General features: G+C 36.4%; 1 protein-coding gene across 3 annotated transcripts in view; it reads left to right on the forward strand.

Annotated features, from left to right (window-relative positions):
- The window catches only part of Kcnt2 (potassium sodium-activated channel subfamily T member 2), a 402,380-nt gene that overhangs the window by 344,453 nt on the left and 32,917 nt on the right, over positions 1 to 25,010 (forward strand). For 2 of the 3 annotated variants that reach the window (XM_087580810.1, NM_198762.2), the window contains 2 exon segments: positions 2,312 to 2,395; positions 3,430 to 3,558. In XM_087580810.1, coding sequence (XP_087436936.1) covers positions 2,312 to 2,395; positions 3,430 to 3,558 — 213 coding nt within the window. 3 annotated transcript variants of the gene reach the window in all.

The following is a 25,010-nucleotide window of genomic DNA, read 5'->3' on the forward strand; positions in this document are numbered from 1 at the left end:
AAGGGCACCCATACTCATACAAGAAACTTTACTAAAGCACAAACACACATTGCACCTCACACAATAATAGTGGGAAACTTCAATATCCCACTCTCATTCATGGACAGATCATGAAAATTGAAACCTAATAGAGACACAGTGATACCATCAGAAGTTATGAAGCAAATGGATTTGACAGATATCTATAGAACTTTTCATAGTAAAACAAAAGAATACACTTTCTTTTCAGCACTTCATGGTACCTTCTCCAAAATTAAACATATCATTGGTCACAAAATAAGTCTCAAAAATACAATAAGATTGAAATAGTTCCATGCATTCTATTAGATCACTACAGACTAAGGCTGGTTTTAATAACATCAAAAATGACAGAAAGCCCACATACACATGAAATTTGAGACTTCCTTTTTCAAAGCAATTAATCTAAATCTCTTCACCTTAGCCTCAGGCAGACTCTTTGGACAATGGGAAAAAGCAGCCACATTTTTTTCCCAAAATAACACAAAAATATTCTCTAGGCTACATATTGAAATTCTCCACTGAAACCTCTTTGGCCTGGTCCGCACAATTTAAATCACTCTCGGCAACACAGTCTTTCATATTCCTACTAGGATATCCCATTAAGCTTCATTTAAACCAATTCCACTGCTGTCCAAATCCAAAGTCCCCAAAATTCACATTCTTCCAAACAAAAGCATGGTCAGGCCTATTACAGCAATACCCCAGTCCCTGCTACCAACTGCTGACTTATTCAGGGTTTCACTGCTGTGAACAAACACCATGACCAAGGCAAGTCTAATAAAAGAAAACATTTAATTGGGGCTGGATTGCAGGTTCAGTGGTTCAGTCCATTATCATCAAGTCAGAAACATAGCAGCATCCAAGTAGGCATGCTGCAGGAGGAGCTGAGAGTTCTACATCTTCATCTGAAGGCTGCTAGTGGAAGACTGACACTCAGGCAGCTAGGATGTGGGTATTAAAGCCCACACCCACAGTGACACACCTATCCAACAAGCCCACACCTCCACATTGTGCTATTCTCTGGGTCATGCTTATTCAAATCATGACAGAGACCCACATGTTACAACTTACCATAGTTGTCCTGTCAGTTCCACAGGCACTCTGTGGCACACGTGCACTCATACTCATACATTGCAACATAGATAAATAAACAAATAGGCAAATAACTATATAAATTTAACATTTTAAGATCAGAATTATACAAGAGTTAGCTTTATGCTTCCTGTTTTAATCCACTACATATTGTATCTGTCTGTATGGGTATGAGTATCACTGGGAGAAACTCCCTACAATAAAATAAACTTATCTGCTGGGGTAGATTCACTTCTAGTTTTGTAAACTTAAAAATATTCTAGCTACAAATTATTTTACTATTTGTTTGTAAGACAGTTAATGAGAGGACTTCAAAGGGAGCAAATTTGAGAAAATAATTTCTATCTTTCAGGACTTTTGGTTGTCTATAATGATGTCTGAATTGTTGGTAATTATTTTCTTTCCTATTGTTGGTGCTGGGATTAAACACCAGAACCTTGTGCTCCTAGTAATGACTTTTGTTGAGGGAATCTCTACAAGCTTGCTAATATTATAATTTATTTTTCTATTATTAAGTGATACACACTATTATCTTAAGAAAATATAATCATCTTTTTTTAAAAGACTGTCTATTTTTAGAAGGAATAGTTTTGGAAAGAATATATGCAATAAAAATAATAAAGGAAGTATAAAATAAATTTTATTTTACCATTGATCAGTTTAATATTAGGAAAAAGACTGGTAGAAATATTTTAAAGCATTTATTTAAAAAATTATTAATTTGATCATTTTATTTCAAGAAGAGATATTTTCTTTTGTTTTAAACCATATAACATGTTAGCATCAGCCCTTGTATGCCAATCTCAGCACATGTATTATCTCAAAATACATATGTTTTATATATTACTTTATAATTGGCTTAACTATAAATGCTCTTTTAAAAGTCGAAATGTAGGCTGGAGAGACGGCTCAGTGGTTAAGAGCACTGACTGCTCTTCCAGAGGTCCTGAACAATTCCCAGCAACCGCATGGTGGCTCAAAACCATCTGTAATGGATCTTGTATGTCTAAGAAAGCTATAGTGTGCTCATATACATTAAAATAAAAAAATAAAAAAAGTGGAGATGTATTTTAATCTCATTTTATAAGGCTCACTGAGATGCTAGAAAAAATTTTCCAGAAACATTTATGTATTCATACTCCCCAGGCTTCTATGCATCTCACATGCATAATGTATACATATTTTGCTTATATTGCAGTCATTTGTGAAAGATTATATGATTTCTATCACCAGACTTCTTTTGGGACTGGACACCATACCAGGATCGGGGTTTCTTTGTTCTGTAAGTTAATCGTGTCTGGAAGAGGACAGAATTCTGATAGAAGGTTTGATTGGAGCACCTACCATGTGCTTTTGGTGACTTGTTTATAACCAAATTTATTTACTCATGTTTGTCTAAAATGTTGATCTGAGATTTTTTTCTAATTCATTAGGTCCTTATATTGTATGGTTTCTTTGTGGCTCAAGCATTACAATTAAATTGTTACAGAAAACGTTCTATATAAAACCAAACAAAGGTTCTCATTGTTAATGTTGTTTTCATTATGAGTTTGACAATGAGAAGTCCAAGTCTTGGATGCTACACTGTCCATGAGCATAATAATTTTGGCATTCAACCCTGTATCTTTCTGAGACAGGGTCCTGTTACATTCTTCTGACTCTCTTAGTATTCTGGAATCAAGGAATACTCCACTAAAGTCTTTTCAAATTTTAGTGAGACTAGGCCTGTGGTATTGTACCTGGTTCAAACAAGCTATTTTGTAGAAGTGTGTAATAAGTAGAATACTGGTTCAAGATACACAAGAACCTGTGTGGGAGAAGAACCTTGGCTTCCTGCCTGGAACTCTGTGCTCCTTCTACAAAAACTTTGCTTCTGTACATGTAGGAACACTGGGGCAAGTGAATAGGACCTTTATTATTAGAATAGATTCTGCACCTTGCTATTTTTTCTTTTTTGCTTTATATTCTCTATTCCCTAAATTTCCACATCAGTTGTGCTATTACATTATTTTGAAGGTTTTCAAAGTTGACAGATTTCCCAGATCTCTGCCAGTGTTTTTTTGCCTACTTTTACTGGATCAATATAATGCTACACTGGCCCAGATTGAATACTTAACGTTTCGTGGCTTTGGATGAGTTCTCAGGATAAGCTGAGATAGAGTAAAATAAATAAACATAATAAGTGAATTAGGTTTTATGAAATACTACTTTGAGATTTCAAAATGTATATTGAGGGGGTTTTTAAGAAGAGAAAAATGATCACTGGGGTTTTTATTCTTAAACATTGATTGTGTGATTCATTCATATGCATTATAGATGAAAATTACTGAAGATGACTTGTGGATCAGAACGTATGCCAGACTCTATCAGAAGCTGTGTTCTTCTACTGGAGATGTTCCCATTGGGATCTACAGAACAGAATCTCAGAAGCTAACTACATCTGAGGTTTGAAACTCTGAAAGTCTTTTTTGCTGTGATGTTTACTATGATGAATATAGTCATTCATAACCATGAAGACTGATTTCACGCAAATGCGAGTGAAAGTGAAAAGGAGTTCTATATAAATGCTGAGAGTATGTTTTCGGTAGCTAAAATCTCAACTGTTTCACAAAGTACCTTTAGAAGGCTTTCCAGCGTGGTAAATATTAGGTTCCAGTCTTTTTTTCCCCTCTAGATCCAAGATTAGCCATTTCTAGAATTTTAAAGAAGCAGAATAATTTAAGTCAGCCTGAGGTTCTGAGATAAAAGCAAGTCTTCTGTGAACCATCTACGTTTCTAATGTATTCCTAGACTGCACACATTAGCTTTTGGAAGAAAGCAAAGCAGGAAATCTCATTAAGCACTAAAATGCATGTTCCTCTGTCTCTTCTGTGAAAATATATGTAAAACTATAAGAAAAGTCTAAGAACAGTGCCTGATTTTCTAGAAAAAAAGAGTGATTTTATTGGGTACTAGAACCTATTAACACATAAGGAATAATTTTGATGATCTGCCATTGAAATGCCATTGAAAATACATCTGTAATTTTATCGCCTCTGTGGTTACAGGTGATTCCTATACTATTAGGAAAATCCATCTCTTAAATTAGATTATGTTATGACATAAAGTTTTTAGATAAATATACAGCACACACACATGTATATATATGCATATATATATTATGTATATAATATAAACCTTGGTTTAAATCCTTGAAGTGTTTCCTTTCAAATTTTCTGAAGTTATTGCAAATCACAGATATTTTGGCTAATTTTCTTTTCCTCTTGTGCAAAATCACCCCAGGCATTGGGCTCCAATCAATGATATTTATTTTAGTTATCCAAATAGATTTATGACAAAAGTCAAATATTTTTGGTTCACGTAGAAGAATTTTATTGTCAACCTACATACAGTTAATATGATAGAGTTTTGTTCTCATGTTGCATTATTATTATACTTTTACATAGATGGATATTTTGGATATCTGAATGTTATTCAAGTTTTCTGAGATGTTGTGGGTGACTTCATTGTTGTTTTTATGAGACATTAAAATATCTATGCCACCATCTCTACAGCTAAATTTAAGTTTTTGTTTGAACACAGACTCATAGGTTCAAGTCAGGAAAAGATATTTCAAATAAGAAACAATAAGTAGTAGCTGAGTGGAGAGGCACACAAGAAAGTCACGTACATGGAATAGTTTGGCAAGTATGGCTAAAGTGTTTAGATTATACAAATATTGTTTGATTATACAGTAAAATATTAAAACAAGACACTTTTATATATAAATGATTTAACCTTCTCTTACCTCGCTAATGCTTCCATTGTAGCATATCAGACATCCAATGACTTAAAAAATGGAAATGTTAATGGCTAGAAAGATGGTTCAGTAGTAAAGAGTTCATACTGCTTTTCAGAGGAAGGTCATGTACTCCCATACTCACTCTCTCTCTCTCTCTCTCTCTCTCTCTCTCTCTCTCTCTCTCTCATATATACATAATAGAAATAGGAAAAGATTTTTGTAAAGTAAAGTTGATTCTGACATTTGAAAGGATTGGGAAGCCTAGAATCTAGACAGTACTAGGTTTGTTGTCTGTGGAGAGTCTGCTTGTGATTTTTGGCATTTGAGCAACCTATCTTCTTAGGACAGAAGAAGCAAGGCATTCTGGGATCCGTAGAAATTTCATGACCTAATCACTGTCCAGAACTCTTATCTCTAAATACTTCTGGCTTATACTTTCACATACTTTAAAAAAGTAGACCCCAAACATTTATTGCAATACAAATATTTCTCAGTTGGTTATGGTAATTTGAAAGAGGATTTCTATAGACTTTTAATGTAGTTTTACCATTCCATAGGTTTTATGAGTTTAAATGCTGCAGTTGATTTCTTTGGTAGGACCACCCATATTCCTGTCAACCATTTTGTACTGTTGAAAATAAGCTCTGTTGTATACCGAATAACATGTTAAAATAGGGAAAGAATGGGTGAATATTTCTGTTGTTGTCAAGGAGTACTTAGTTACATTTTAACTAATTCTATCCTTCACAAGAAAAATTCTCACTGAAATGCTTTTTAAACCCTGTGCCTCCAATTTATGTATATGTTTTTAAAATAAATGTCACTGTCAATATAAAAGGAAACTGATCTAAGCTGACGGATCCTGTTTTCCTACTTTTGAATGTAATTTATCATTTGACACATTTTATTTAATTGTTTATATTTCAGTTCTCTAGATAACACAGAGGTAGAGTATATTAAACATTCAACAACAGTTTACTGCCCAAAGTAACATCATTGTGTATGCAGTACACACTACCTACTACAGCTGAGTTGAATATTCTTTTTCAACATGAAAAGTCTAATACCAATCCATCATGTAAAGTGAAGTTTCATTCCTGGACACTTATTTTAAAAGTGAGTGTATTTCTTCTCATTCTTCACTAGGAGATTATGTGAATATGATTGATGGATTATATAACCACAATCAATCATAGTTTTACAGTTTGCAGGAACATCTTTACAGTGAAGGAACGCAGTTATGACATTGGGTTTAATGTGAAAAAAAGGAATTAATTCTCTCTAATAAACACAAATAAAAAATGAATAGGTCTGAGGAATTGAAACCTACCATCATATTTGTCCGGTGTCAGATGGTTCAACAACAACAAAAAACTTAGGATGATCAATTAAATTGTACAGATTAAATGCCAGTTTTCTCTAAGTAAAACCTCAGAAGAGTTCCAGATCTTAGGAAATAGAATTTTCATTTAGTTTTTGAATTAAAGGGTTTGTTATGATCTTTTTGAGATCAGGAAGTCTTCTGCCATGGTTCTAGAAGCTTCCATTGTCTTTTCTATGATGCAGACCTAATCAGTAAGTCCAAAGCACCAAGCAATGCATAGCACACATAACAGAGGAGAAGAACAGAAAGCTGTCAGACTGATTCCCTTAGGGTAAATTATTCATGAGTGAATATAGAAGACATTTTAAGTAAAAATATATGACTTTAGTGAAAAAATACCTTTATCAACAATAAAATTATATTATAAAATAAATGCCAGTCCATGTCTTCTATACTTCAGATTTTATTTAAACACAACTTTCTTGAATGTCATTTCATACTGCTATCATTACCAACAATTAGTACATAATGTAATTGAATATTTAAAGTATTCCTTTTTCATTAATTGTTTCAGTTATTTTACAGTCATGTATGTTAGTATCTATTCTACTTATTCAATCTGAGAAAACAGAATATTCGGTAGACATTAAAAAAATCATACCTTATGCTTTACCTGACTTTGATCAAAAGCCTTACATTAAGTAAACACATTATTGCATTATAAGTGTAATGTGCATATATGTCATATTTTTTCCATGTTACTATTTCATTAATGTATGGTCCAGTCACTGTCTAAACTGTATTTTGTGTATTTCTTTTCTCCTCCTTTGTGTCAGTCTCGAGAAATAGCATCTCAAGTAAGTACCTTTTGTTTGTCTCATTCCTCAGTGCGTTAATATATGATTTCAGGTGTGTTAAAGAAATTGGCTATGAAAGACTACATTCAGAATTTCATAGTGAGAGATTCATATATACATTTTTTTCACATTAATATATTTTTATTTTCAAAAAGAAGATTGCAAAATAATGTTACATTTTAGACTGCATTTGTTAATTCATTTTAGGCATTATTTAAGAATTTCAGTAAATCAGTTCCATAAGTGCTGTAGTTAACCCCAAGAAATTAATGACCATAGTTCACAGAAGTCACATACTTCTTTGCCTTTGTGTGATTTATTAAATTCTTAGTCTGTACTGAAAGAACTGTGCTGTTTAATTTGTCAGTCCTAAGAGGTGGACTTTAAGATACAAGCTGAACCCCATTTTTAATAGGGTTATTTATCTCCCTGCGGTCTAACTTCTTGAGTTCTTCGTATATTTTGGATATGAGCCCTCTATCCGATGTAGGATTGGTAAAGATCTTTTCCCAATCTGTTGGTTGCCGTTTTGTCCTAATGACAGTGTCTTTTGCTTTACAAAAGCTTTGCAGTTTTATGAGGTCCCACTTGTCGATTCTTGATCTTAGAGCATAAGCCATTGGTGTTTTGTTCAGGAAATTTTCCCCAGTGCCCATGTGATCAAGACTCTTTACCACCTTTGCTTCTATTAGTTTGAGTGCATCTGGTTTGACATGGATGTCCTTGATCCACTTGGACTTAAGCTTTGCGCAGGGCAATAGGAATGGGTTAATTTGCACTCTTCTACATGCTGACCTCCAGTTGAACCAGCACTATTTATTGAAAATGCTCTCTTTTTACCATTGGATGGTTTTAGCTCCTTTGTCAAATATCAAGTGACCATAGGTGTGTGGTTCATTTCTGGGTCTCAAGTTCTGTTCCACTGATCTATCTGCCTGTCTCTGTGCCAATACCATGCAGTTTTTATCACTATTGCCCTGTAATACTGCTTGAGGTCAGAGATTCCTCCAGAAGTTCTTTTGTTGTTGAGTATACTTTTCAATAACCTGGGTTTTGTTATTTCAAATGAATTTGTTAATTGCTCTTTCTAACTCTATGAAGAACTGAAATGGAATTTTGATGGGGATTGCATTGAATCTGTACATTGCTTTTGGCCAAATGGCCATTTTACTATATTAATCCTGGTAACTCATGAGCATGGGAGGTCTTTCCATCTTCTGAGATCTTCACATTCTTTCTTCAGAGACTTGAAGTTCTTGTCATACAGATCTTTCCTTTGTTTGCTTAGAGTCACACCAAGGTATTTTATATTGTTTGGGACTATTGTGAAGGGTGTCATTTCCCTAATTTCTCTCTCAGCCTGTTTATCCTTTGAGTAGAGGAAGGCTACTGATTTGTTTGAGTTAATTTTATACCCATCCACTTTGCCGAAGTTGTTTAGAAGGCTTAGTAGTTCTCTGATTGAACTTTTGGGATCAAGTAAGTATACTATCTTACCATCTCCAAGTAGTGATATTTTGACTTCTTCCTTTCCAATTTGTATCCCTTTCACCTCCTTTTGTCTGATTCCTCTGGCTAGGACTTCGAGTACTATATTGAGTAAGTAGGAGACAGTGGGCAGCCTTGTCTAGACCCTAATTTTACTGGACTGGCTTCAAATTTCTCTCCATTTAGTTTAGTGTTCTCTACTGGTTTGCTGTATATTGCTTTTACTATGTTTAGGTATGGGTCTTGAATTCCTGATCTGTCCAGGACTTTTATCATGAAGTGCTGTTGAATTTTGTCAAATACTTTCTCAGCATTTAATAAAATGATCATGTCATTTTTTTCTTTGAGTTTGTTTATATAGTGGATTAAATTGATGGATTTCTGCATATTGAACCATACTTGCATCCATGGAATGAAACCTACTTGATCATGACGGATGATGATTTTGATGTGTTCTTGGGTTCAGTTTGCAAGAATTTTCTTATTTTTACATTGATATTCCTAAGGGAATTGGTCTGAAGTTCTCTTTATTTGTTGGGTCTTTGTGTGGTTTAGGTATAAAGATAATTGTGACTTCATAGAAGGAAATGATTAGTGTTCTGTATGTTTCAATTTTGTGGAATAATTTGGACAGTATTGGTATGAGGTCTTCTATTAAGGTCTGATAGAATTCTGCACTAAACATCTGGTTCTGGGCTCTTTTTGGTTGAGAGACTTTTAATAACTGCATCAATTTCTTTAGGAGTTATGGGTTTGATTAGTTGGTTTATCTGATCCTGATTTAACTTTGGTACCTCATATTTGTCTAGATAGTTGTCCATTTCCTCTAGACTTTCCAGTTTTGTTGAATATATGCTTTTGCAGTAGGATCTGATGATTTTTTGAATTTCCTCAGATTCTGTTGTTTTGACTCCCTTTTCATTTCTGCTTTTGTTGATTTCGATACACTCTCTGATCTCTGCTTAGTCTGACTAAGGGTATATCTGTCTTGTTGATTTTCTCAAAGAACCAGCTCCTCATTTTCTTGACTCTTTGTATAGTCCCTTTTGTTTCTACTTGGTTGATTTCAACCCTGAGTTTGATTATTTCCTGCCCTCTACTCCTCTTGGGTGTATTTGCCAACTTTCAGGTGTGCTGTCAAGCTGCTAATATATGCTCTCTCCTATTTCTTTTTGGAGGCACTCAGAGCTATGATTTTTCCTCTTAGCACTGGGTTCATTGTGTCCTATCAGTTTGGGATAGTTGTGCCTTCATTTTCATTAAATTCTCAAATGCATGTAATTTTTTTTCTTTATTTCCTACTTGACCAAGTTATCATTGAGTAGAGTGTTGTTCAACTTCCATGTATATGTGGGCTTTCTGTTGTTTTTGTTGTTATTGAAGACCAGCCTTAGTTCATGGTGATCTGATAGAATGCATTGGATTATTTCAAACTTCTTGTATCTATTGAGGCCTGTTTTGTGATTGATTATATTGTCAGTTTTGGAGAAGGTACCATGAGGTGCTGAGGAAAAGGTATATTCTTTTGGTTTAGGATGAAATATTCTATAAATATCTGTAAAGTCCTTTTGTTTCATAACTTCTGTTAGATTTGCTAAGTCTCTGTTTAATTTTTGCTTCCACAATCTGTTTCCATTGATGAGAGTGGGGTGTTGAAATCTCCTACTATTATCCTGTGAGGTACAATGTGTGCTTTGAGCTTTAGTAAGGTTTCTGTTGTGAATGTAGGTGTCCTTGTATTTGGAGTATAGGTATTTAAGATTGGGAGTTCACCTTGGTGGATTTTTCCTTTGATGAATAGGAAATGTTGTTCCTTAACTTTTTTGATAACTTTTGGTTGAATGTTGATTTTTTTCGATATTAGAATAAATCTACACCAGGTTGTTTCTTCAGACCATTTGCTTTGAAAGTTGTTTTGCAGCCTTTTACTCTGATGTAGCATCTGTGTTTGTCTCTGAAGTGTGTTTCCTATATGCAGCAAAATGCCTGGTCCTCTTTAAATATACAGTCTGCTAGTCTATGTCAAAAAGACATAGACAATTGGGGAATTGGGTCCATTGATTTTAAGAGATATTAAATTAATCGTGATTGTTGTTTCCTGTTATTTTTATTGTTAGAGTTGGAATTCTGTTTGCCTGTCTCTCTTCTTTTGGTGTCATCACAAGGAGATTACTTTCTTGCTTGTCCTAGAGTGTAGTTTCCCTCCTTGTGTTGGAGTTTTCCATCTATTTTGTAGGGCTGGATTTGTAGAAAGTTATTTTGTAAATTTGGTTTTGTCGAGGATTATCTTGGTTTCTTTTTCTATATTAATTTAGATTTTTGCTGGATACAGTAGCCTGGGTTGGCATTTGTGTCCTCTTAGGGTCTGTATGGCAATTGCCGAGGATCTTCTGACTTTCATAGTCTCTGGTGAGATGTCTGGTGTAATACTGATAGGTCTTCATTTATATGTCACTTGATATTTTTCCGTAACTCCTTTTAATATTCTTTCTTTGTTTTATGCATTTGGTGTTTTGACTTTTCTGTGATGAGAGGAATTTCTTTTCTGGTCCAATCTATTTGGAGTTCTGTAGGCTTCTTGTATACTTACGGGCATCTGTTTCTTTAGGTTAGAGGAGTTTTCTTCTATAATTTTGTTGAAGATATGTACTGAGCCTTTAAGTTGGGAGTCTTCACTCTCTTCTATACCTGTTGTCCTTAGGTTCGATCTTCTCACTGTGTCCTGAATATCGTGGATGTTTTGTGCTAGGAGCTTTTTGCATTTTAAGTATCTTTGATAGTTGTGGCACTGTTTTCTATGGTTTCTTCTGCCCCTGAGATTCTCTTTTCTATCTATTGTATTCTGTTGGTGATGTTTGCATCTATGACCCCTGATCTCTTCCCTAGGTTTCTATCTCCAGGTTTCTCCCACTTTGTGCTTTCTTTATTGTTTTTTATTTCCATTTTTCAATCCTGGATGGTTTTTTCTATTTCCTTCAAATGTTTGGTTGTGTTTTCCTGCAATTCTATAAGGGATTCTTTAACGGTTTTTGTGTTTCCTCTTTAAGTGTTTCTGTTTGTCCTGTATTTCTTTAAGGGAATTATTTATGTCCTTTTTAAAGCCCTCCATCATCATCATAAAATGTGATTTTTAAATATAAATATTGCTTTTTCAGTTTGTTTGGAAATCCAGTATTTGCTTTGGCGGGAGAACTAGGTTCTTTTTTTTTTTTGTTTTGTTTTGTTTTTTTTTTTTTTATTAACTTGAGTATTTCTTATATACATTTCGAGTGTTATTCCCTTTCCCGGTTTCCGGGAAACATCCCCCTCCCCCCTCCCCTTCCTTATGGGTGTTCCCCTCCCAACCCTCCCCACATTGTCACCCTCCCCCCAGAGAACTGGGTTCTAATGATCCCATGTAGTCTTGGTTTCTGTTGCTTAGGTTCTCAGTTGAGGAATATCAAATGGTTGAAAAGTACCTAAAGGAATTCTCAACATCCTTAGTCATCAGGGAAATGCAAATCAAAACAATCCTGAGATTCCACTTCACACCAATCAGAATGGCTAAGATAAAAAAACTCAGGTGACAGCAGATGCTGGCAAGGATGTGGAGAAAGATAAACACTCCACTCCCTCTGTTGTTGGTGGGAATGCAAACTTGTACAACCACTCTGGAAATCAGTCTAGAGGTTCCTCAGAAAACTGGACATTGAACTACCTGAGGACCCAGCTATACCTCTCTTGGGCATATACGCAAAAGATGCTCCAACATACAACAAAGACACATGCTCCACTATGTTCATAGCAGCCTTATTTATAATAGTCAGAAGCTACACAGAAGCTAGATGCCCTCCAACAGAGGAATGGATATAGAAAATGTGGTGAATCTACAAAATGGAGTACTACTCAGTTATCAAAACAATGCCTTTATGAAATTCATAGGCAAATGGATTGAACTAGAAAATATCATCCTGAGTAAGGTAACCCAATCACAGAAAAACACACCTTGTGTGCACTCACTGATAAGTGGATGTTAGCCCAAAAGCTCAAAATACCCAAGATACATCCACCTACCCCATGAAGCTCAAGAAGAAATCCGGATAATCAAAATGTGGATGCTTCACTTAGTGGGGGAACAAAAATATTCATAGGAGGGGATATGGAGGCAAAGTTTGGATCAGACTGAAGGAACAGCCATTCAGAGCCTGCCCCACATGTGGCTCATATATATACAGTCAATAAACTAGATAAGATTGATGAAGTTAAAAAGTGCATGCTGACAGGAACCATTTATAGATGTCTCCTAAAGACACTGCCAGAACATGTCAAATTCAGAGGCGAATGCCAGCAGCAAACCATTTAACTGAGAAAAGGACCCTCTTTGGAGGAATTAGAGGAAGGATTAAAAGAGCTGAACGGGCTTGGAACCCCATAAGAACAACAATGCCAAACAACCAGAGCTCCCAGGGACTAAACCACTACCTCAAAAAATATATGTGGCCTGACCCATGACTCCAACTGCATGTGTATAAAAGGATGGCCTTGTTGGGCATCAATGGAAGGAGAAGCCCTTGGTCCTGCCAAGGTTGGACCCTCAGTGTAGGAATGTCGGGGGGTGGGAGGGGGGTAAATGGAGAGGCGTACACCCTTATAGAAGAAGGAAAGGGCATGGGATAAGGGGCTTATGTACAGGAAACCGGGAAAGGTAATGACATTTGAAATGTAAATTAAAAAATATTCAATAAAAAAATTTTAAAAAGATACAATCTGAAGGTTTAGGAAGACATTAAGAGTGAAAACATATATTAGTCAAATAATTATTCTATCTGAAGATCGACATTATACAAATTAATTCTAAATTATATTAATATTTTATACTATTAATATGTATTATTAACTTATATAATGGAGGATGTTTCAAAATAATATAGATTTTAAAAGTCTTAAAACCTTGATATAGTTTGTTTTTCTTTTCAAATGCTAAGGATTATACAGATCTTTACTAGTTTCTGGATCTCGTGTTAAAGATATCTATGGATAAATAGCTAGAATCGAGAATTCAGGCAAATAGACTTCAGGAGCTGCTTTACTTGCTGAGTTGTACAATATTGAACTAAGGCTGTTTCTCTTGAACCTCTTTCTGAGCATTTCAAGTACACAATGCATTAATATAATAGCTTCATTCACACTGCCTAGTATAACATACCCAGAATTTATTCATTTGACACATAGTAATTTGTACCTTTCACAAACACCTTCCTCTCTCTCTCTCTCTCTCTCTCTCTCTCTCTCTCTCTCTCTCTCCCTTTTATATTTCAGATTTGTTTATTTTACCTGCATAAGAGTTCTTCCTGCATGTATGTATATACATATGTGTGGCTGGTGTGTATAGAGGTCGGAAAAGGGTAACAGATCCTTGGACTTGGCGTTAGAGATGGTTGTGAGCTACCAAGGGGATGCTGGGAAGCAGTCCTCTCCAAGGGCAACAAGTGATCTTAATGGCAGAGCCATTACTGCAGCCCAATTTCTCCATTTTTTATTCATGCTAGCACAATACTACTCTTTATTAAAATTTTGCCTTTTTTTAATACTAAGAAAACAACACGAGTAAACCTTGGCATTTTGTGCTAAGTGAAATGAATCCACACACAGAAAAGCAGTATTGTTACTGAGATTTGAGACAAGGTACCTTGACCGAGATTCATACTTTAAGATATGTCACAGCTGGATTTCATATTGACTTCTCCCTTCTCTTACAATCTATTAAGATCACAGCATTTACTTTGGGAATCGACATAAGAAAGTCAAACTATATTACTGTTTTACAAAAACTTCATCTTTTTCTATACATTAACTGAGAAAAATTATCTATATGTTGTTGGATGTCTTTTTTTTTAATTTGCAGTAAGTTCTAACTCTTTATATGAGAAACATAGGCGTGATCATCTTGGCCAAAATCCTGTCTATCTTACCTTCCCCAAACAGCACAATACTTGCTGAGAGATGCTAGATGTATTCTCGGCAGGCTGGAAGTGCAGTGGTAAGCAAAACATTTGTCAGAAAGCTGAGGTGAAGATTCAGACCCATTTGTACATTCACTGTGTCCTCAATGTGAATTTGAAATGTTGAGAAATGCTTTTCTTGTCTTACACACAGTTTTAAGATAAATTCCATTTCCTTGCTCTACTAACACTAGACTAATCACATGTTTTGTTCTTCTTTCATGATGAAGAATCATTAGTTCATATTAGCTGCCTAAAATTTCCAGTGAGATTTATTTCTGTGTTTTGAGCTTGTCTGCAGCCTAGTCATTTTCTGCCAATGCTTCTGTCCTTGTTGATAGGCATCAGTCATTCGTCTCTTTATTCTGCATTGACCCTGGAATTAGATTTTCACTACCCCTTAAGTAGTTGTGTGCAAACTTGGAATATGATGAATGTGAAGCAGAAAGAAAAGGAAATTGGGAAAATTTTACTTCATTATAGGCTAAGATAAAAGAAATATGTCACTCATTAAGGGTTAACTGTATGTAATTCTGTGACCAAGTTTATATAGCATATAGATCTTACATACTTATTTCAGTTGGTGCATTATTTTTGAGTATATACTGCTGCCTTAGAGGATGCTCAAGTCAATACAATTAAATCTATGATACATAATTTATAAAATCACTATCTCTGTATTTTGAAAAATGCCATAGTGTTCAATCAGATGTTGAGTTTAATAATGAAAAGCATTTGACTCTATGGTATTATATATTTTGTTATTTTCTTTGACTTTTTAATTTTTTGTTTACAAGCAAAATATTAAAAATAAAGATATGTATCTAAGAGTATTTATTTTGGATATGTATAAATATAAGCAATGGATATAAGTGCAGCTCTATATTGTCATATAAATTAAGATATCATGATTTATGAATCTTAGTTATTCATATATACTCATTAATGTACATATATATTTATATATACATACATCCCACACATAAATAAAAATACAAAAACTTAGATTCATATATTCTAATTTTCTTTTTGATACCTTATAAAAGTTTTTTGAATGTTTTTCTTAACTTTTATATTTATTTATCTGCGATTTTTCAACTCTATTGACTCTCTGTCATATTCATTACCATTGTCAGGAAGCACTTTGTCTTGGGGCTTATTTGAAGTTACGATGCCTGTCACTGCATGAAGTGATGGAAGGTATCTAATTTCATCAGAAAAACTATGTAAAAATAGTAAAACATGGAGAAAAATTGGTATAAATTAATTTATAAGTCAGTTATTGTATTAAATATAGAAATATACCTTTCATAAAACAAAACTCAAAAGAGTTGTGAAAATATTGAAAACCTTAATTCTCATTTATTAAAATTTGTTATTTTGAAATTTTAGTTCTTGGAGACCAGTGATTTATTGTGCGAATGGAAAGTGGATGACATTTCCTTTCAAAGTTCTACCACAAGCAGTGCTATCATCTTAAACTGGTGACCTTTCTTTAATTCTACTTTGTCTTAGATCATTTTATAGACAGATACCACATACCAAAACTAAACTAAGAGCAGGTAAACTGTGGAAACAGTCCCACAACGCCTAAGAAAATAGAAATGGTCAAGGCAAGTGCAAATGGTTTAGTGCAGAATTCTATCAGACACTTAAGGGAGAGCTAATACCAATACTCCTCAAACTATTCCACAAAATGGGAATAGAAACACGACAAACCCTACCTAATTCATTTTATGAAGTCACAGTTACTCTGATACCTAAACTACTCAAAGACCAAAGAAATAAAGAGAACTTCAAGGCAAATTAATTATGAATATCAATCCAAAAATACTCAATAAAATTCTTGCAGGCCAAATACAATAACACATGCAGCACAATGAAGTAGGTTTCCTCCCAGGAAAACAGGATGGGTCAGTATAAGCAGGTCCATCATCATAATCCACCATATAAGCAAACTTAAAGAAAAACAAATCACATGATCATCTCATTAGATAATGAAAAATAATTTGACAAAATCCAACATCCCTTTATGTTAAAAGTCTTGTAGAGATCAGAATTCAAGCCCCACACTTAAACATAATAAAAGCAATACATGGCAAACCAATAGCTAATATCAAATTAAATGGAGAGAAACTTGAAGCAACTCCACTAAAATCAGGGATGAGACAAGGCTGCACACTCTGTCCCTAGAAATTGTATATAGTACTTGAAGTTATAGCTAGAACAATTAGACAACAAAAGTTATCAAGGGGATACAAATTAGAAAGGAAGAAGTCAAGGTATCACTTTTTGTGGATGATATGATAGTATACATAACTACCAAAATTACACTGCACAACTCCTGCAGCTGATAAACTACTTCAAAAAAGTGGCAGGATATAAAATTAACGCAAAGAAATCAGTAGCCTTCCTTTATACAAATGATATATAAGTTGAGAAAAAAATTAGAGAAACAATAACTTCACAATAGACACAAACAGTATAAAATATTCTTGGTGTGACTCTTACCAAGCAAGTGAAAGAACTGTAGGACAAAATCTTCAAAGAAAAAAATTGAAGAAGAACTCGGAAATGGAAAAATCTTTTGTGCTCATGAATTTGTAGGATTAATATAGTGAAAATTGCCACCTTAGCAAAAAGCAATCAACAGACTCAATGCAATCCTCATCAAAATTTCAACACAATTCTTCACAGATATGGAAAGAGAAATTCTCAGTTTAATATGGAAAAACAAAATATCCAGGATAGTCAAAACAATTCTCAACATTTAAAGATCTCCAGGGGAAATCACCATCCCTGACCTCAAGCTGTACTACAAACCAATAGTGATCAAGATCACATGATATTAGTACAGAGACAGTTTGATCAATGGAATATAATCGAAGACCCAGTACCCACACACCTATGGACACTTATTCTTTGACAAAGAAGCCAAAAACGTGCAGTGGAAAAGAGAAAGCATCTTCAATAAATGGTACTGATCTAACTGGCAATCTGCATGTAGAAGAATGAAAATTATCACCTTGATCAAAGTTTATATCCAAGTGGATGAAGGCCCTCAACATAAAACCCGATAGTCTGAATTGAATAGTAGAGTATGTGGGAAAGAGGCTCAAACTCTGGCACAGGGGAAAGTTTCTTTTTTTTTTTTTTTTTATTCACTTGAGTATTTCTTATATAAATTTCGAGTGTTATGCCCTTTCCCGGTTTCCGGGCAAACACCCCCCTCCCCCCTCCCCTTCCTTATGGGTGTTCCCCTCCCAACCCTCCCCCCATTGCCGCTCTCCCCCCATAGACTAGTTCACTGGGGGTTCAGTCTTAGCAGGACCCAGGGCTTCCCCTTCCACTGGTGCTCTTACTAGGATATTCATTGCTACCTATGGGGTCAGAGTCCAGGGTCAGTCCATGTATAGTCTTTAGGTAGTGGCTTAGTCCCTGGAAGCTCTGGTTGCTTGGCATTGTTGTACTTTTGGGGTCTCGAGCCCCTTCAAGCTCTTCCAGTTCTTTCTCTGATTCCTTCAATAGGGGACCTATTCTCAGTTCAGTGGTTTGCTGCTGGCATTCGCCTCTGTATTTGCTGTATTCTGGCTGTGTCTCTCAGGAGAGATCTACATCCGGCTCCTGTCGGTCTGCACTTCTTTGCTTCATCCATCTTGTCTAATTGGGTGGCTGTATATATATGGGCCACATGTGGGGCAGGCTCTGAATGGGTGTTCTTTCAGTCTCTGTTTTAATCTTTGCCTCTCCCTTCCCTGCCAAGGGTATTCTTTTTCCTCATTTAAAGAAGGAGTGAAGCATTCACATTTTGATCATCCGTCTTGAGTTTCGTTTGTTCTAGGGATCTAGGGTAATTCAAGCATTTGGGCTAATAGCCACTTATCAATGAGTGCATACCATGTATGTCTTTCTGTGATTGGGTTAGCTCACTCAGGATGATATTTTCCAGTTCCAACCATTTGCCTACGAATTTCATAAACTCGTTGTTTTGATAGCTGTGTAATATTTCATTGTGTAGATGTACCACATTTTCTGTATCCATTCCTCTGTTGAAGGGCATCTGGGTTCTTTCCAGTTTCTGGCTATTATAAATAAGGCTGCGATGAACATAGTGGAGCACATGTCTCTTTTATATGTTGAGGCATCTTTTGGGTATATGCCCAAGAGTGGTATAGCTGGATCCTCAGGCAGTTCAATGTCCAATTTTCTGAGGAACCTCCAGACTGATTTCCAGAATGGTTTTACCAGTCTGCAATCCCACCAACAATGGAGGAGTGTTCCTCTTTCTCCACAACCTCGCCAGCATTTGCTGTCACCTGAGTTTTTGATCTTAGCCATTCTCACTGGTGTGAGGTGAAATCTCAGGGTTGTTTTGATTTGCATTTCCCTTATGACTAAAGATGTTGAACATTTCTTTAGGTGTTTCTCAGCCATTCGACATTCCTCAGCTGTGAATTCTTTGTTTAGCTCTGAACCCCATTTTTTAGTAGGGTTATTTGTTTACCTGCGGTCTAACTTCTTGAGTTCTTTGTATATTTTGGATATACGGCCTCTATCTGTTGTAGGATTGGTAAAGATTATTTCCCAATCTGTTGGTTGCCGTTTTGTCCTAACCACAGTGTCCTTTGCCTTACAGAAGCTTTCCAGTTTTATGAGATCCCATTTGTCGATTCTTGATCTTAGAGCATAAGCCATTGGTGTTTTGTTCAGGAAATTTTTCCAGTGCCCATGTGTTCTAGCTGCTTCCCTAGTTTTTCTTCTATTAGTTTGAGTGTGTCTGGTTTGATGTGGAGGTCCTTGATCCAATTGGACTTAAGCTTTGTACAGGGTGATAAGCATGGATCGATCTGCATTCTTCTACATGTTGCCCTCCAGTTGAACCAGCACCATTTGCTGAAAATGCTATCTTTTTTCCATTTGATGGTTTTGGCTCCTTTGTCAAAAATCAAGTGTGTGGGTTCATTTCTGGGTCTTCAATTCTATTCCATTGGTCTATCTGTCTGTCTCTGTACCAATACCATGCAGTTTTTATCACTATTGCTCTGTAATACTGCTTGAGTTCAGGGATAGTGATTCCCCCTGAAGTCCTTTTATTGTTGAGGATAGCTTTAGCTATCCTGGGTTTTTTGTTATTCCAGATGAATTTGCAAATTGTTCTGTCTAGCTCTTTGAAGAATTGGATTGGTATTTTGATGGGGATTGCATTGAATCTGTAGATTGCTTTTGGTAAAATGGCCATTTTTACTATATTAATCCTGCCAATCCATGAGCATGGGAGATCTTTCCATCTTCTGAGGTCTTCTTCAATTTCTTTCCTCAGTGTCTTGAAGTTCCTATTGTACAGATCTTTTACTTGCTTGGTTAAAGTCACACCGAGGTACTTTATATTATTTGGGTCTATTATGAAGGGTGTCGTTTCCCTAATTTCTTTCTCGGCTTGTTTCTCTTTTGTATAGAGGAAGGCAACTGATTTATTTGAGTTAATTTTATACCCAGCCACTTTGCTGAAGTTGTTTATCAGCTTTAGTAGTTCTCTGGTGGAACTTTTGGGATCACTTAAATATACTATCATGTCATCTGCAAATAGTGATATTTTGACCTCTTCTTTTCCGATCTGTATCCCCTTGATCTCCTTTTGTTGTCTGATTGCTCTGGCTAGATCTTCAAGAACTATATTGAATAAGTAGGGAGAGAGTGGGCAGCCTTGTCTAGTCCCTGATTTTAGTGGGATTGCTTCAAGTTTCTCTCCATTTAGTTTAATGTTAGCAACTGGTTTGCTGTATATGGCTTTTACTATGTTTAGGTATGGGCCTTGAATTCCTATTCTTTCCAGGACTTTTATCACGAAGGGGTGTTGAATTTTGTCAAATGCTTTCTCAACATCTAATGAAATGATCATGTGGTTCTGTTCTTTCAGTTTGTTTATATAATGGATCACGTTGATGGTTTTCCTTATATTAAACCATCCCTGCATGCCTGGGATGAAGCCTACTTGATCATGGTGGATGATTGTTTTGATGTGTTCTTGAATTCGGTTTGCCAGAATTTTATTGAGTATTTTTGCGTCGATATTCATAAGGGAAATTGGTCTGAAGTTCTCTTTCTTTGTTGTGTCTTTGTGTGGTTTAGGTATAAGAGTAATTGTGGCTTCGTAGAAGGAATTCGGTAGGGCTCCATCTGTTTCAATTTTGTGGAATAGTTTGGATAATATTGGTAAGAGGTCTTCTATGAAGGTTTGATAGAATTCTGCACTAAACCCGTCTGGACCTGGGCTCTTTTTGGTTGGGAGACCTTTAATGACTGCTTCTATTTCCTTAGGAGTTATGGGGTTGTTTAACTGGTTTATCTGTTCCTGATTTAACTTCGATACCTGGTATCTGTCTAGGAAATTGTCCATTTCCTGAAGATTTTCAAATTTTGTTGAATATAGGTTTTTATAGTAAGATCTGATGATTTTTTGAATTTCCTCTGAATCTGTAGTTATGTCTCCCTTTTCATTTCTGATTTTGTTAATTTAGACGCACTCTCTGTGTCCTCTCGTTAGTCTGGCTAAGGGTTTATCTATCTTGTTGATTTTCTCAAAGAACCAACTTTTGGTTCTGTTGATTCTTTCTATGGTCCTTTTTGTTTCTACTTGGTTGATTTCAGCTCTGAGTTTGATTATTTCCTGCCTTCTACTCCTCCTGGGTGTATTTGCTTCTTTTTGTTCTAGAGCTTTTAGGTGTGCTGTCAAGCTGCTGACATATGCTCTTTCCTGTTTCTTTCTGTAGGCACTCAGCTCTATGAGTTTTCCTCTTAGCACAGCTTTCATTGTGTCCCATAAGTTTGGGTATGTTGTACCTTCATTTTCATTAAATTCTAAGAAGTCCTTAATTTCTTTCTTTATTTCTTCCTTGACCAGGTTATCATTGAGTAGAGCATTGTTCAATTTCCACGTATATGTGGGCATTCTTCCCTTATTGTTATTGAAGACCAGTTTTAGGCCGTGGTGGTCCGATAGCACACATGGGATTATTTCTATCTTTCTGTACCTGTTGAGGCCCGTTTTTTGACCATTTATATGGTCAATTTTGGAGAAAGTACCATGAGGAGCTGAGAAGAAGGTATATCCTTTTGCTTTAGGATAGAATGTTCTATAAATATCCGTTAAGTCCATTTGGCTCATGACTTCTCTTAGTCTGTCGACATCACTGTTTAATTTCTGTTTCCATGATCTGTCCATTGATGAGAGTGGGGTGTTGAAATCTCCCACTATTATTGTGTGAGGTGCAATGTGTGTTTTGAGCTTTAGTAAGGTTTCTTTTACGTATGTAGGTGCCCTTGTATTTGGGGCATAGATATTTAGGATTGAGAGTTCATCTTGGTGGATTTTTCCTTTGATGAATATGAAGTGTCCTTCCTTATCTTTTTTGATGACTTTTAGTTGGAAATTGATTTTATTTGATATTAGAATGGCTACTCCAGCTTGCTTCTTCTGACCATTTGCTTGGAAAGTTGTTTTCCAGCCTTTCACTCTGAGGTAGTGTCTGTCTTTGTCTCTGAGGTGTGTTTCCTGTAGGCAGCAGAATGCAGGGTCCTCGTTGCGTATCCAGTTTGTTAATCTATGTCTTTTTATTGGGGAGTTGAGGCCATTGATATTGAGAGATATTAAGCAATAGTGATTATTATTTCCCTTTATATTCATATTTGGATGTGAGGTTATGTTTGTGTGCTTTCATTCTCTTTGTTTTGTTGCCAAGACGATTAGTTTCTTGCTTCTTCTAGGGTATAGCTTGCCTCCTTATGTTGGGCTTTACCATTTATTATCCTTTGTAGTGCTGGATTTGTGGAAAGATATTGTGTAAATTTGGTTTTGTCATGGAATATCTTGGTTTCTCCATCAATGTTAATTGAGAGTTTTGCTGGATACAGTAACCTGGGCTGGCATTTGTGTTCTCTTAGGGTCTGTATGACATCAGTCCAGGATCTTCTGGCCTTCATAGTTTCTGGCGAGAAGTCTGGTGTGATTCTGATAGGTCTGCCTTTATATGTTACTTGACCTTTTTCCCTTACTGCTTTTAATATTCTTTCTTTATTTTGTGCGTTTGGTGTTTTGACAATCATGTGATGGGAGGTGTTTCTTTTCTGGTCCAATCTATTTGGAGTTCTGTAGGCTTCTTGTATGTCTATGGGTATCTCTTTTTTTAGGTTAGGGAAGTTTTCTTCTATGATTTTGTTGAAGATATTTTCTGGTCCTTTGAGCTGGGAGTCTTCACTCTCTTCTATACCTATTATCCTTAGGTTCGATCTTCTCATTGAGTCCTGGATTTCCTGTATGTTTTGGACCAGTAGCTTTTTCCGCTTTACATTATCTTTGACAGTTGAGTCAATGATTTCTATGGAATCTTCTGCTCCTGAGATTCTCTCTTCCATCTCTTGTATTCTGTTGTTGAAGCTTGTATCTACAGCTCCTTGTCTCTTCTTTTGGTTTTCTATATCCAGGGTTGTTTCCATGTGTTCTTTCTTGATTGCTTCTATTTCCATTTTTAATTCCTTCAACTGTTTGATTGTGTTTTCCTGGAATTCTTTCAGGGATTTTTGTGTCTCCTCTCTATGGGCTTCTACTTGTTTATTTATGTTTTCCTGGAATTCTTTCAGGGATTTTTGCGATTCTTTCAGGCATTTTTGCGATTCCTCTCTGTAGGCTTCTACTTGTTCTCTAAGGGAGTTCTTCATGTCTTTCTTGAAGTCCTCCAGCATCATGATCAAATATGATTTTGAAACTAGATCTTGCTTTTCTGGTGTGTTTGGATATTCCGTGTTTGCTTTGGTGGGAGAATTGGGCTCCGATGATGCCATGTAGTCTTGGTTTCTGTTGCTTGTGTTCCTGCGCTTGCCTCTCGCCATCAGATTATCTCTAGTGTTACTTTGTTCTGCTATTTCTGACAGTGGCTAGACTGTCCTATAAGCCTGTGTGTCAGGAGTGCTGTAGACCTGTTTTCCTCTCTTTCAGTCAGTTATGGGGACAGAGTGTTCTGCCTTCGGGCGTGTAGTTTTTCCTCTCTACAGGTCTTCAGCTGTTCCTGTGGGCCTGTGTCTTGAGTTCACCAGGCAGCTTTCTTGCAGCAGAAAATTTGGTCTTACCTGTGGTCCCGAGGCTCAAGTTCGCTCGTGGGGTGCTGCCCACGGGCTCTCTGCAGCGGCAGCAACCAGGAAGACCTGTGCCGCCCCTTCCGGGAGCTTCAGTGCACCAGGGTTCCAGATGGTCTTTGGCTTTTTCCTCTGGCGTCCGAGATGTGTGTGCAGGGAGCAGTCTCTTCTGGTTTCCCAGGCCTGTCTGCCTCTCTGAAGGTTTAGCTCTCCCTCCCACGGGATTTGGGTGCAGAGACCTGTTTATCCGGTCTGTTTCCTTCTGGTTCTGGTGGTGTCTCAGGCACAGGGGTCCTGCCGCTCCTGGGCCCTCCCCCACGGGAGCCCAGAGGCCTTATACAGTTTCCTCTTGGGCCAGGGATGTGGGCAGGGGTGAGCAGTGTTGGTGGTCTCTTCCGCTCTGCAGCCTCAGGAGTGCCCACCTGACCAGGCGGTTGGGTCTCTCTCTTACCGGGTCTGGGAGCAGAGAGCTGCTGCGGGCCGGGATCCGCGGGTGTGGGACTTCCGGTAAACACAGAACGTGCCCGGTCCTAGAGAAATTCTGCTTCCGTGTGTCCCAAGCTCACCAGGCAGCTTTCTTGCAGCAGAAAATTTAGTCTTACCTGTGGTCCTGAGGCTCAGGTTCGCTCGTGGGGTGCTGCCCAGGGGCTCTCTGCAGCGGCAGCAACCAGGAAGCCAGGGGAAAGTTTCTTAAGCATAATGTTAATGTCTAAGGCTCTATGATCGACGTTGATAAATGGGACCTCATAAACTAAAAATCTTCTTTAAGGCCACAAACACTATCATTAAGGCAAATTGGCAAACCTAGGATTCAGAAAAAAATTTTAGTAACCTTACATTCAATAAAGGACTAATGTTGAAAATATATAAAGAACTTAAGAAGTTAACATCTAAAAACATAAATAATCCAATTAAAAATGGGGAACAGAGCTAAATAGGGAATTCACAACAGAAGAATCTCAAATGACTGGGAAGCACTTAATGAAATGTTCAAAGTTCTTAGTCATGAACTAAGAACTAAGAGAAATGCAATTCAAAACAACACTGAGATTCTACTTCACATTAACACAGAATGGCTAAGGTCAAAAACTTAGGGAATAACAATTAATTGTAAATAACAAATACCCAATTTAATAAAAATGAAGAAAAAAAAACCTCAAGTGACAACATATGCTGGCAAAGATGTGGAGAAAGAAAAACATTCCTCTATTGCCGGTGGGATTGCAAATTGGTACAACCACTTGGAGAATCAATCTGGTGGTTTCTCTGAAAATTGTAAATAGATCTACCTGAAGATCAAACTATACCACTTTTGGGCATATACCCAAATAATGACC

The sequence above is a fragment of the Rattus norvegicus genome, chromosome 13 (genome assembly GCF_021556685.1).
Source record: "Rattus norvegicus strain SHRSP/BbbUtx chromosome 13, alternate assembly SHRSP_T2T, whole genome shotgun sequence".
Taxonomy (NCBI): domain Eukaryota; kingdom Metazoa; phylum Chordata; class Mammalia; order Rodentia; family Muridae; genus Rattus; species Rattus norvegicus.